Source organism: Clarias gariepinus, chromosome 1, assembly GCF_024256425.1.
Source record: "Clarias gariepinus isolate MV-2021 ecotype Netherlands chromosome 1, CGAR_prim_01v2, whole genome shotgun sequence".
Taxonomy (NCBI): Eukaryota; Metazoa; Chordata; class Actinopteri; order Siluriformes; family Clariidae; genus Clarias; species Clarias gariepinus.
Window position 1 is genome coordinate 12,202,501 of NC_071100.1, and position 13,652 is coordinate 12,216,152.

The window sequence follows — 13,652 nt, forward strand, 5'->3', positions numbered from 1 at the left end:
AGTATAAGTGAGAACAGCAGCATGTTTGTATGATCCTCCACCACATTAAATGTAACAGTAACTGTATATAAATCAGGAGATCAGACTTTGGTTTAGTGTACAGTACACAGGTGATCTTCGGCCCGATGCTGTGGTAGAAGAGGAATCAGGACATGACGTTATAGGATAATAATTCACTTCTGAGTGTTAACAGTAACTGCGTCATCACACCGTCCTGTTATCATTTTCCCGGAGCAGCACAACACCAAATGTTTTATTCCCTACAAATGTTTCGTATAGTAACCTGACAATAAGAAATATTACACAAATATATATCTATATCTATTTTTTCACAATTATTTGATGCCATTAAAGTCATGTATTTATCACTTGTTGTTCAACACAGAGGAGTCTATCATTACCCTTTCACTAAACACCATATACACATATAATCGAATGTTAAAAGTGTGTGAAGTGTGTACGTATCCTTCGATCCCATTTTGTGGGAATGTGTGGTGTATCCAGCTCCAGTTAGCAGTGTGTGAATGAGGAGAGTTAGAAACAGCTGGAGGGATGATGGCGTGTGACAGCTGAGTTGTGGTGTGTCTGCCTGTCTACACTTGCTGTGCAGAACATCAGGGAGGCTGTACAGCAGGCACAGACAGGCAGACAGATGGCAACCCACCAGGACGGACAAACCCACCAACGCACCGGCCTTGGGGTCAAAGATCACACAGACATAATCCCTTAGTATCATGATGCAGGGTGATGATGTCATGCTAACTGCCCTTGTTTTATTTATGAGAGCGAGTCAAATCACAGGCGTTTTATTTATTTATTTATTGCGAATAGGTGTGATTAAAGTTTATAATTTACCCACATATTCCTCAATTCATATACATCACCCTGTCTATTTCCTTCAAAAAGATGTCTGTATTGTTTATTATTATTATTATTATTATTATTATGGAAGGAAGAAGTCTCCAGTGTCAGTGCTGTAATATTTTGTCTCAAAAAAGTTTAAAAAAGAAGAAAAAAGAAGAAAAAAGAAGAAAAAATTGAGTACGGTGAGAAAATAAGAGGTTAAACACATGTTTCATGGATTTTTCACACAACATTAAATCTAACTATGTAATATAAATGAATAAATGTACTGTGTGATGTTTGAATTAATAAATCAAATGTAATGATCGGCAAAAAGGGGTAAAAAAAAACACTTTGTAATAAAAAAGTTAACTTCAGGGCAGTAGCGACTCCTTTACACCAAACTATTGTTTATTTTTTTTCCCTATAATATCATTAAAAGACATATTGAACAGTAATCTTTATAATTAAGGTTCGGGGTACTCAAGACTGTACTCTCATAACTATTATTATGAACTGTTACATTTGAAATCATTTCCCTATAAAAATTAAAATAAATAGTTTGTTATTTGTGAACTGATAATATTCCAATAATTTCAAGTCCACAAAATAAAAACTGCGCTTTATAATCCTGCCATAAATTGGATCATGCGAGTTTCTTGATTTCAAACACTTGTTTGATTTTTTTTGGGGGGGGGAAATTAGCTCCGCGATGGAATACAGCCACTTAATACTGCCTATTTGTTTTTCTTAAAAATCTTAAGCAACACATATGTAATTCCACCAGAGGAGGTACCGTAGGAATGATTGCGAAACTGCTTAACCGTGTTGTCATTCAAACTGCATTTCACCTCAGAGCCACCAGAGGGCGCATGTTGAGTCATCATAAACCTGCTCTCACCTCATCATCCTTGAACCAGGACAGGCTCTCGGCCGTCAGCACGAACCAGTACTCCTTCGCGCCTCCTTTCATGATGCTGATGTTGTTGATGGTCAACCATCCTTTGCGAATGACCTAATGGAGGGCGACAGGTCAAAGGTCAAATCCTGGCTGAGTGACAGAATACTTACACACACAAAAAACAAAACAAAACAAAAAAAACACATTTATATGAGGCAGCTCCTTGAGCCGCAGACCATAGAGTGGTTTCATAAAGTGTTTTAACATGTCGGGGCTGCAGCAAGGGAGGTGTGGGTGACAGTGTGATCGTTCAGACATAATCCCGAGTGATGACTTGCGGTCGCCTTGTAAAGAGCTGCACAAAGCAAACCCAAAAAAAAAAAAAAAAAGTACAGTAATGCAGTGATCGCTGTCTGACAGAGGAAAAGAAATAAACTGAACATGAATGACAGAAAGCATGAGTGTGTGCAGTGCTTAATAGTCCGGACCGGCTGAAGTGACCCAGGCTCCATGCACCACACCTGACTCTCAGTCTCTTAATGTGTAGTGTTCTCAGAAAGGGAACAGAATCATGAAAAATAAACGCATTGCTTACGATGATACCCGAGGATGTTGGAGATGTGGCCTGAAACAGCATAAATGTGTAAACTTTTAGAAATGACACACCTACGTACACGTACACACTGAACAGGAGTCTAAGGCTGAGAGAATTTCATATCAGACTCTTTTTAAATATTAAAACCTATAATATCTGATTTCTTTTTATAGTGCTGCCTTAAGTAAAGACAAGCAAAAACTAAACAAATGTAAATCAATCAGCTAGATTAAATGTTTAAATAATTGGTGCATGCTTTTATATTCAGATTAAAACGACTGTACTTTGTTTGGTTGTTTGTTTGTGATAACTCTCACGATACTCACCAGTATTACTGGAGAACATTGGACAATAAGTTTATTTTAAATCATAAATTATATTTCATTTTTTCCCTTTTTTTTTAAACTGTACAACTTTATTGACCTTTTTAACTTTGACCTCAGTTGTGTCCATGACTTTATTCACGTGGAATTTAACTGCACACTCATAAGTACATTTTTAAAAAATGTACAGCGCCATCTGTCGTATTTTGGTATTAACTAAAATGTTTAATTTAAACATCTCTTGAAATGGGAAGTGCGTGAAATGAAAGTGTGAGATCACATTTATGAAGTAGATTTCAATCACACACTCATAAGTTTGCATAAAATAGTGTACAGCGCCATCTGTTGAATTTTGAGATGAACTAATGATTTTTGGCGTTTTTTTATGATATGGGGGCATTTTTTTCCATTAAACTTTAAAAGTAGTAATCTTCTCTTCTCATGGACCGATTGCAATGAAATAAAACCTATATGTCACCTCAACCTCAGCCAAATACACCTGAGTAAAACCGCATCAAAATGTGATCAATAGTTTGTAGGTGATGCATGCACAAACAAACAGACAAACAGACAGAGAAAAATTCCCCAAAACCATCTTACATCCCCTTAAATTATTTTTTATGGGTCTATACTGCTTAAACTGTCATAAATGATAAGCAGTATAGAACAATAACACTTGTTCTTTATTTAATTAAAGACTAAAAAAACAGAAAAGTCTATTAAATGCTTCATACTGTACGTGCAAATATTTAGCATTGTTGCAAGGGTTTTTAATAAAATTGTGATTGGGGTGTGAATTTTAAACCTGGCAACCCTTTTCTACAAACTTTTGTGAAATCCATTTTGTAGGTTGAGTTAAAAGGATTCAGAATTATTTTGCACATTAATAAATTAAAATGAAATACCCCGGCTTCCGATCCAATCAGGTTTAAGACGCATTACCTATTCAAGCCTATTAATGTATTATTTTATTTATAATCTAATTACTTTCCTGTTTTTTTTTCCCCTCTATCCATATTGATTCTGCTTGAAACCCCATTTAGTTCTGGGATTAAAGTAAAAAAAAACAGTTTTAAAAACAGCCAGCCTGATAAAACGGTCCTGTCTTACCTGGATGTCCTGTCAGAGCAGGAAACATGGCGGACGTCCATAAAGAGGGACATGCATGAGGATGGCTCGCTCACAGACAGGGAGAGTGGGGGTGGAAAACAACATGCTGGCCATGATAACATAAAACAGTTCATGAAAACATAACTGAAGTTTAGAAGTGGGAGATATGGGAGAAATCAATCAATAAATATTCATTATATTACTTAACATGAGGCCAGTTACTACAACCCAATCCAGTGATTAGTGGATAGTTAATCCAACTTACATTAACAACTGGTAATACTTTCCATCGATTCCCGTTACTGTATTTTTCAAATTTTTTATTTAGTAACGGAATTTTAAATCATCCCATATTAAACAAATTATATCTATATAGCATCTTTGTGTTTAAATGTCATATAATAGAAATCTAGATGTTTCCATAGACAGTATAAAGAACTGTGCTGTAAGATTATGACATCATCACTAACCCCGCCTACAGTGACAATATTAAAGTACCTGGCCTGGTGATATGTACCACAGAAGTAACACCTGCAATACTGTATCACAATACGGATACATCATTATATCACCCACTCCTAATCGAAATCAAAAGCAGTCATGCAGGAACCAGAAGACAAAGAGAAAGAAGAAAGCAGAACACACACTAGCAAGCAGACAACAGTGAAATACTCTCAGTTTTATGTGGTGTGTATATAACATAGGACCAGAGGCTAGCGTTTCAGTCGTGTGCACACACACACACACACACACACACACGCTTACCTGGTTTCCGGCAGAACTCGTCTTGTTCGCCTGGCTGCTCCGCTGTTGTGCACTTTATGAAAGAAATCAATGAACATTAGTCAACATAAATATCCAGACTAAACTCACTTCAGTTTTTTTTTTATTTTTTTATTTCAGCTGTTAAATCCAGCGCTGCTTTTCAAGTCTTACAATTCAAATTCCAATTTTATCTGTCAGGTAGACAACCCTACTCAGCATGATATGCAGCGAAATGCTTATTCGATTACGTGTGACCTAAAATAGATAGAATAGATAGATAGAATAGAATCGATAGATTTATATACTATAAGAATACAAATAAACTAAAGATGAGATTTTCAAAAAAAAATGTAAAAATACTATTTAAGTAAAATTAAAATGTTAAAAAAGGGATGAAATATATAAATTTACAGGTTTACGACAGTTACAAATAAAATAGAATTTAAATAGAAAGATAAAAAATATATATAAATTACACAGAATGTACAAAGTTTAATTGTTAACTAAAAGGTATAAAAAATATTTAAAAAAAATAAAATAAAATTAATTAATAAAAAAATATATTTGAAAAAAGTGTTACTGTATATGTACCATATTCTTCTGTAACATTATTTATTGGATTATTTTTACGGCATGTTTGGAACCTTTTTTTTTTTTCAGAAAAAAAACTATTATTAGAGGTCTCAGTTGATTTTTAGGATTTATTCATTCATTAATTTTTCTACCATATTATTTTGCTGCTTTGAAATTAGTTGTCTAGAGAACAAAAATGGAAATATATGGAATTTTTTTTTTTTTTTTTTTGTCTATTTAGTTCAGTCTTAATTATTTGTTTGTTTATTTTTTTGTTAATTCATTAATTCATTTATTTATTAATTTATGGATTGATCCTAACATCTTTTATCTGTAGTCACAAATTTAGTGTGAAGCTCTGTGTGTATTTCTTTGTGAAGGTTCTCAGCAAACTGTAAACCCCAGTAAAGCCCTACTAGTAGCTATTATCCAAGGAGCTGAGGTTCTGCAGTTCCAGATCTCGGCCATTAGGGGGCCTCAGAGACATGCAGCCAGTTAGGTTTCTTTACTGTTCTCATGAGGCTGAAATACATGCAGAATAACATAAACACAGGCAATATTTGGTGTTGAAATACCAGAAAATACCAAATATTGGCTGTGGTTATTTTATTACTTTTTATGGCTTCTTACAGAAGTTTTATTTTATGCAAAAATGTTTTCAAAGGTATTGTAGATTATGGCTTTTTTTCTGGTCTGTCATGCAATATATATTCTTCTGTAATGTTATTTATACATTCATCCTTAAGAACTGTTTGGAAATAGTGAATGGTTTTGTAAATAATAACACAGACATGATAAACAAATATAACACAATTTGTACTAAGGATAATACGGTGCCTAAGACTTTTGCACAGTAGGTTACAGAAGAAGGATTTTAAAGCAGCACAGTTATAAACGAGTAAGAGAAAAGCCTTTACCAGCACCACCACGTCTAGTCCTTATTGTTACTGGTTCCTGAAATGCCCTTCAAACAGCCTTTATACACACAGGGACGAAACTACTGAAGGAACGTTATTTCAGGCATCTGTCCTTGATGTGACCGTGTGCTCAAATGGAACTCCACTCGTTCTTGAGAAACCGAGGGAGCGACGCCGGTCTCAGAGAAACCTGATGGTGTTGCTAAGAGAGAAACTGCTCCAGAGAGATGTTCACTGCACTTAAAACTGATCACATTCTCCTCTACTGGGGAAAATCTACACGCCGCTGAGGCGTAAGGGTCAAACAATAGGGGATGCATTTACTGAAAATAACTGTAGCTATTTTTATACACAGCACAATGTCACATTTGTGTTTATTTCTGCTCTTCTTAACCACCATCATAACAAAACTGATTCCTACAGAAACACTGTTATTGTGCTCACCGTCTTCTCTTTATACTCCTAGGGCCTTCCTTTTTTTTTTACTTATTTGTGACACTTTCTAACAGGTATCATAAATTAAGAATAAATAAGATTTAATGTCTATTTATTTTACATACTACTGAAACGGATTATCTGCATTTATGTTATCTTCTATGGGAAAATGCGTTTCACTATACAAAATTTTACCTTCGCGATACAAAACTTGGCTTTTCGAACTCGTCCCTTATACAATATGCAAAAACAATTTAGGTACCTGAACCCTCGTCTTCACCCTCTCTTCACGGTGGTGCAAAAGACATCTTCAACAGATTAATGGTACTAATTATTTCTATTTTTGACCCCACACGGCTGAATTATTGAGTCTGAAGATCTCAGGAATCAGAAGGTGATGATTGATTTTTTTTTTTTTTTTTAGCAACAGCACAGAAAATGTACAATTGTTAATTTGGAGATTTAATGATTTCATGAGTAGATATTTAGCTGTCAGTCACATGACAACATTTTTCCTTTTTTTAAGAGAAGGAAAGAATGTTTATAGCTGCTATAATGTAAGTAATAACAACTTGCATTAAAACAGAAATTATGAAGTTAAATTCCTTCATAAGACTCTTTCATTTAGAACATATTTTTATTACTGCAAAAAATGGTAAAACATATAATTTTACTCATTATAAGAAATAATAAATATACTGTACAATAAACCAAATATGGGGGCGTTCATGTCAAAGCAGCACAATTTATTCTGCAGAATAACAGAACAGAGTAAAAACTCCCTTTATTTCAGAACAGAGTAAGGTTTTCTTTGTACATCGGATGCATGATCAGACTTCCTGCTTTATGTCTGAAACGCTGGCCTCCCAGGAACTCCTTTAATGGCACAAACATGTGAAAAAGCCTTGGAGTGAGGTCAGGACTGTAGGGGGGGTGTGGCAATAACTCTGAGCCGGGTTCATGTAATGTCCAAGTGGATGATTGTGTGTGTGCAGTTCCCACAGGCAGATGTCAATTTTCAAGGATCAGGTGTTCCACTAGCTGAATGTTTATGGGAACAACTGCAGTAAGCTCCGAGCCACTTTGCCCAGCATTGTCAATCACAGACGTACGGCCAGCTATAAAATGTTTTCATCATTTAAATGTGTAACTGCAGCTAAAAAGCTCATCACTTTACTGTGCTTGAAAGTCCCGGTTTGACTTGAACACCCTTTCATTTTGACTTGGAAAACGAACCAAGTCTTGATTTACGAGTACAGAGTATCATGTATCACGCACTCGTTTCTTGTTTTAACGCCGAGCGTCACGTGATCGCAGCTGTGCCAACGATTCTTCTCTCTCTTGTGCTGCGGAATTGTGGGTAATCGTCTCCCCTGCTGGGTCTTAGTGCGCGCAAATTTGCTTTGATTTTACGAGTGTTTTGAATATGAGCCCACTTCCAGGAAGAATTATGTTCGTAATCCAAGGTTTCACTTTACAGTATAAACCTATTTCTAGACATTTTATACTACATTTTTTAAAATAATCTTATTCTTTTGGCAGATATTGTTGCTCATTTTTTGGAAATTAATGTTTTAAAATGATCAGAATGATCTTTTAATAGAAGAATGAATTTCTGCTTAAAGAATTAGTAACATATTTCCAGAAATAGGCTAAAAAAATCTCAAACTTGTCTTGTTATAAACTTGTAATAAAAATTGCAGACTAATTTGACTAGTTTCAAAATCGTTAGACTTCCGTTAGAAGTATGCACAATCTGGGGAGCATGTAAATCTAGCACAACGTGATTGGAGTGAACACTTACTTGGCAAATCCAATAAAGTCCTCATGGTTGGTGTTGATGTATGCGAGCTGTACATCAATGAGCAACAGAACCTGTGGGAAAATAGAAGAAAACGAATTCCTTGATGCTCTTTAAGCTTTTTCGTGTTCTGTTTTTAACACCCTAAGCAGAAGAGTGTTTGTTCAAGTGCTGCTGAGATGTGTGTGAAAGTGTGTTTTACCTGCTCTTTAGCCCGACTCTCTCGCTCGCGAATGTATGAAGTGACGATCCGCTCCGTCTCCTCCCTTAGCATGGGGAATGTACCCAGCTACGGCGATATTAAACACACAAGTACAGTATCACAATCCATACATAGCCTATTATTTATTTATATATATATTTTCTTAGAAGGAAATAAGAGCTGCTTAAAACGCATGATGAAGTTTGGTCATGAAAATGAAATCCATTTCTGAAGGTTCCTCTCTCTTTCAGTTCTATACGTATATAGGAAGTATATATAAATTGTTGAACATCTGGATATTTTTTGCATCCCAATATCTATGTTAATGTTAATCTGTTACTTTTGAGCACATTCCTAAAAAGCATAATTCCTAAAGGGTTGCTGCAGTATACACGTCCCACTAAAAAGAAGTACAAATATTTATCTGGTTCGCCTTTTGCATTCATAGTGGCATTATTTCAATAAGCTTCAATACACAGTGTCATAGTGTATGTGTCTGGATTGACATTTAAAGGACTGTACCTTGTTAGCGCACTGGCGCACTGTATTGATGAGCTCCTGAATGACCAGGTCAATACATTTAATGCAGGGTTCCTTCAGTTTCACGACCTGTTTCTTCACTATCGCCTCGAACGCCATGTCTGGAGTGAACAGGCCCGTCCTTGAGACACGAAGACAAAAAGTGTACACCATTAGTTACAGAAGTCTACGTGCAATTCTATAAAACTTTCATCCCCCCCCCACCATTTCTTTATATTATATTAAATTAATTTAATTAAAATAGATTAAATTAAAAAAATTAAAATATTTTATATAATTTAAAAAACGGTTGTTTATGTAACAACCTCAGCAGCGACCTCATTTCCTCCCTCATCTGTTCCAACCTCTCAGCATTCAGCATCACCAGTACAGTATACTAATCATCTGTCATCATCTGCACCTGATTCTCACTGCTTCATGCCTTACGTTAGATGTTCTTTATGCTTGAATTTTGCTTGAATTTTGAAAGCAAAATATAAAGAAATGAGTGGCTTTTTGCATGGTACTGGATGTATACCGTATGTTATTGTTTCCATAGCAACCACTAATTCAATCAACTTCCACCAAATCTAGGCTCTGATTGGTTAAAATGATGCAAACACAATAATCAAGAAAAGGGATTTAAATTTTTGATTGATGATCAGTGCAATAGAGGAAGAAGAGATATTTTATACTGGGTATATTGTGTATAACGAAAAGTCTACACTAGCAAAGCACTATGAGTAAAAACAACGCCCACTAGCAAGCAATGTCCAGCAGATCCAATGCAAATACAAAAGTATAGACTATAGACAAATTTCCGACATACAGTACGTTCAGTAATTTTTCACCTGATGCCATGAATGTTTTTGATAGCGTAGCTGATCTCCCGGCGCATCTCCTTGTCATCACACTCCATCTGTGGGTCGAGAAACAGCACAACACACACTCTCCATTTAACAAGAGAACCTCTCAGAGTTAATGTTCATGAGATGACTTTTCTTTATTATTCACTGAGTGATGCTTGACAACTTCATTCTGTTCTTTCCACCTTCCACCTGGGCATCAAAAACATCTCGTTGTGCATTCTTTCAGATTTATTTCTCAGAGCGAGGGCTCCCAGTGAGACATTTCCCTGCTGGAAGGCTTTGATGGCATGAGCATGAAACACTTCAGACTTGCCTTGACCAGTTCAAAAGGGAAGCGTTCGTGGAAGATGCGGTTGATCTTGGCGCCTCCTGACAGCTCGACCGTGTCCACCTGATCACCCGATCCCTCAATGCGCTTCTCAAAGTCCACGGCAAACTGCTGCACCATTCTGTAATAAACACGCACTAACACACATTAGACATCTTCTAATAATGCATTTGAATAAGTGCACTTCTATAGTGTCTGCTATAAAGAATACAAAAGTACAGTAGTTTTGGGATTGGAGCTCTGCCGAACTCCCTTTAAGTTATCGTTCTCATGTCATGGAAATGTTGGCATGCTTGGAAATCCTTTGATTCTTGATGTTACATTAATGATAAGAGGTGATAATTACTGAAGAATTTTTCATTTATGGAAGATCTACAAATATATTACATCCTCCCACATTCTTTAGTCCTAGCACTTATCTTTACAAAAAAGTTAACTTCGGCTCGGGTTCATATGTTTAATATCTTAATACTCAACACGCAAAAACCTAAGGGATTCTGTGCCCCATGAAAGCCTACAGTAATATACTAGGCCACTAATCTTGACCACGCCAACACTTTCATCTGGTATAGCAATTTAGGGGCCCTGTGAAAACATCCTTACTTCCCCTTTATGGCATCCCTGGTTAGACTTGCCCAAAAGCTCTGTTAACATGATAAATGAATAATTCTGCATTGCAACTCTGACTTCTCTGACTCTGACTACATAGTTTGCATTTGCTTTCTTTCTGTTTCCCACATGATGCATGTCGGCTGCAACATGCATCATCACGCATTAAGAATCCCATTCGAATTGCTCCCGTTGATTTTTTTCCTGTCCCATCCTAGACATCGCCAAAGGAGCCAAAATTCCCACCAGTATTTAACACTAGTTAACACTTGGGATGTTAATCATTTATCATTAATTGACTGCCGTGAAGAATGAACCTCATTTAAATGTATTGAATGACAATGAAAATTTGTTTTGCAGAGTATTTCTCCATAGCTCACATATTCATTAACTTATACAGCACAAATTGATTTGTTAAAGTGTTCATTTATCGGTAAAGAAGAAAGTACGTACATTTTGTAATCATAATTAATAAGGCTTAATACGTTTTTGCCAACACACACACACACACATAACAGTATAAAACAGACGTGTTCTTTAATGCTATATTTCCAAACCTACCTATATAATACCGGAAATTATATACCTTGTACTGCAACATAATGTCATAGTTTATAAAGCAAATAATAAAAATGAATAGCCACAAAGCATCATGGGAATCTCAGTGTTTAGTTATTGAATACTGCCACTTTACTATGTTGTACTATATGAAATGTTATACTAGCTATATTCACTTCATGTGTCTGGACATTCTAAGTGTTTTATGTAAATGGTGTGTTGTGTTGTGTTGTGTGTGAGGAACTAACTGCAGCAGGGCTTTAGTCTTGCGTGACGGATCGTCAGGTCTAAAGTGACGATATTCCTCGGCCTCCTTGTCCAGAGAGAGAAGCTGAGATTGAAGTTTACTCCGGAAAGCAGGCAGCGTGTCCCGAATGTGATTGGTCAGTTGCTATGGAGATAAAGATCTAGAAATCATGACTCATGAACTGAACAAGGAAACACATACTGTACACCTATTAGGAAACGATTATTTAACATTTTTGGAAGGAGTCTCCAGTGCAAGTGCTTTCATTAGAAGGTTTGTAGTATCTCGGGGATTTACAGTAATAATCAGGTTGTCTGGGGGTTTTAGATGCTACCTGGTTGAGGGCTTTCTGCAGATGAGGTGTACCCATGCTGTCAGCTAGGTGTCTGTATGAGGGATGAGACAGGAAGAACTTCCTCTCTGCAGCCAGAGCTGCTTTGATGTCCTTCTTCCCTTCGATGTCCTTCTGACTGCGGTTCACCACCCCGATATAACCTGAGGCAGAGCGCAAGCATGAAAAGCATAAGAGATCAGTCCTTGTGTGTGTGTGTGTGTGTGTGTATATATATATATATGTGTGTGTGTGATGTAGACTGGAAGCAAGACAAAGCAGGACTGGAATGTGAATACGTCTTACGTAACAATGACTAATTTGAGTGTGCAGTTCTGTTCCATGTTGAGAATGAAACACAAAGAACAAACGCATGAATCACGCTGTGTGTGGAACGGAGCTAGACAATATTATGCTAATCACGAACCTCAACAGAGCTGGCAAGGAATTCAAATTACCATTTGAATATAACACCAATTAAATGTGGTGAAACTTTAAAAGCACATTAGCAACAAAGGCCTATACACATGAATGAAAATTTTACTGATAAGGGTCACAGCGAACTTTTGAAAAGAGCCAACTGTGTTAGATTAGGCTTGCAATTGAACTGTAAAGTACAGTAGCTGTAATTAATTAGCAGGCACTGACTCCACCTTGTATTGAGTTTAAAAAGAGAGAAAAAGTTCATTCAACTTGTGTAAAAGCTGTCACACATCCAACAGTAGAAGTTGGAGGTTCTGGTACAGTTTTTCTTTAATGATGTTTTCTGAACATTTCAACTGGGACAAACCCACCTGATTCAGCATAAAGGCCAGCCTAGCGATTTCCTGAGGTATGCCAGGAAGCCATGGAAGAAAAAGAGGAGGTAGCCAACATGTTCAAACAGGGCATCACTGAAGACTCCACCAGTCCCTGGTCCAGACCCATAGATCCCAAGTCCTGATCTGATGACTTGGTCGACTGCCCAATGTAATCCCAATTCGCATTAACTAGCGATCTGGCTAAGGTTACAGTCGCCTTTACAGCAATGTTGGGTAAGGCCCAAGACGGCTTTCAACACCTAACTAATTGAGTTCGCTCGTTTGTCTTCACAGGATGATGTGATAAGTCAGTTCCACCATCACCACCTGTGTAAATCCGGCTAACAGAGACCAGTGGACTAGGGGTATTGCATTGGCCAAGGGAGGCTTAGGCCACAAAGGTATGTGCTTTTTCTCAAGCTGGCAGATCCCTCTTCTCAATTCAAAGCTCTCACTACGGCCCTTAGCAGCTTACCTATACTGTGAAACCCTGTACCATTCACCCTTCACACTGATCACTGGCACACACACACTTCCCAGGCAATTACATTCCCCTTCAATGGATGTGAAAAGCTCATTCATGATTAACCCATTGTTTTTTTGTTTGTCTAGGAATTCTTCTTCCAGGCACATCACCAGGAGCTCGACGTGGACATTTTGGCATGTACAGGACTCTATGTAACCCTGGTCTAGATTTGGAAGTTAAGGTAGGGTGGGTTGACCACGACAACACGACCAGCTTATGTAAATCCCTTCTTGCACCTCATGTGCCAACAACTGAGGTGCTGAATAGACCCCATTTCAGCATCCACCTTTGTTATGGACCAACACAGACTATGTGCAGACAGGGCAGGACAGAAAAACACCCACAGCTGTCATCAAATGATTGCTGCTGCTCTGTTCCCATCAAAAGAGCATGAGGATGG

The 13,652-nt window shown here is 37.1% G+C and overlaps 1 protein-coding gene across 1 annotated transcript in view; it reads right to left on the minus strand.

Annotated features, from left to right (window-relative positions):
* The window catches only part of dnm3b (dynamin 3b), a 46,920-nt gene that overhangs the window by 18,520 nt on the left and 14,748 nt on the right, over positions 1-13,652 (minus strand). Inside the window, exons 6-14 of the mRNA XM_053512872.1 lie at positions 11,930-12,090; positions 11,597-11,739; positions 10,167-10,302; positions 9,836-9,903; positions 8,988-9,126; positions 8,466-8,552; positions 8,267-8,337; positions 4,538-4,589; positions 1,745-1,858 (exon numbers count right to left, since the gene is read on the minus strand). Of these exons, the coding sequence (XP_053368847.1) occupies positions 1,745-1,858; positions 4,538-4,589; positions 8,267-8,337; positions 8,466-8,552; positions 8,988-9,126; positions 9,836-9,903; positions 10,167-10,302; positions 11,597-11,739; positions 11,930-12,090 (971 nt within the window). The remainder of the gene's footprint in view (positions 1-1,744; positions 1,859-4,537; positions 4,590-8,266; positions 8,338-8,465; positions 8,553-8,987; positions 9,127-9,835; positions 9,904-10,166; positions 10,303-11,596; positions 11,740-11,929; positions 12,091-13,652) is intronic.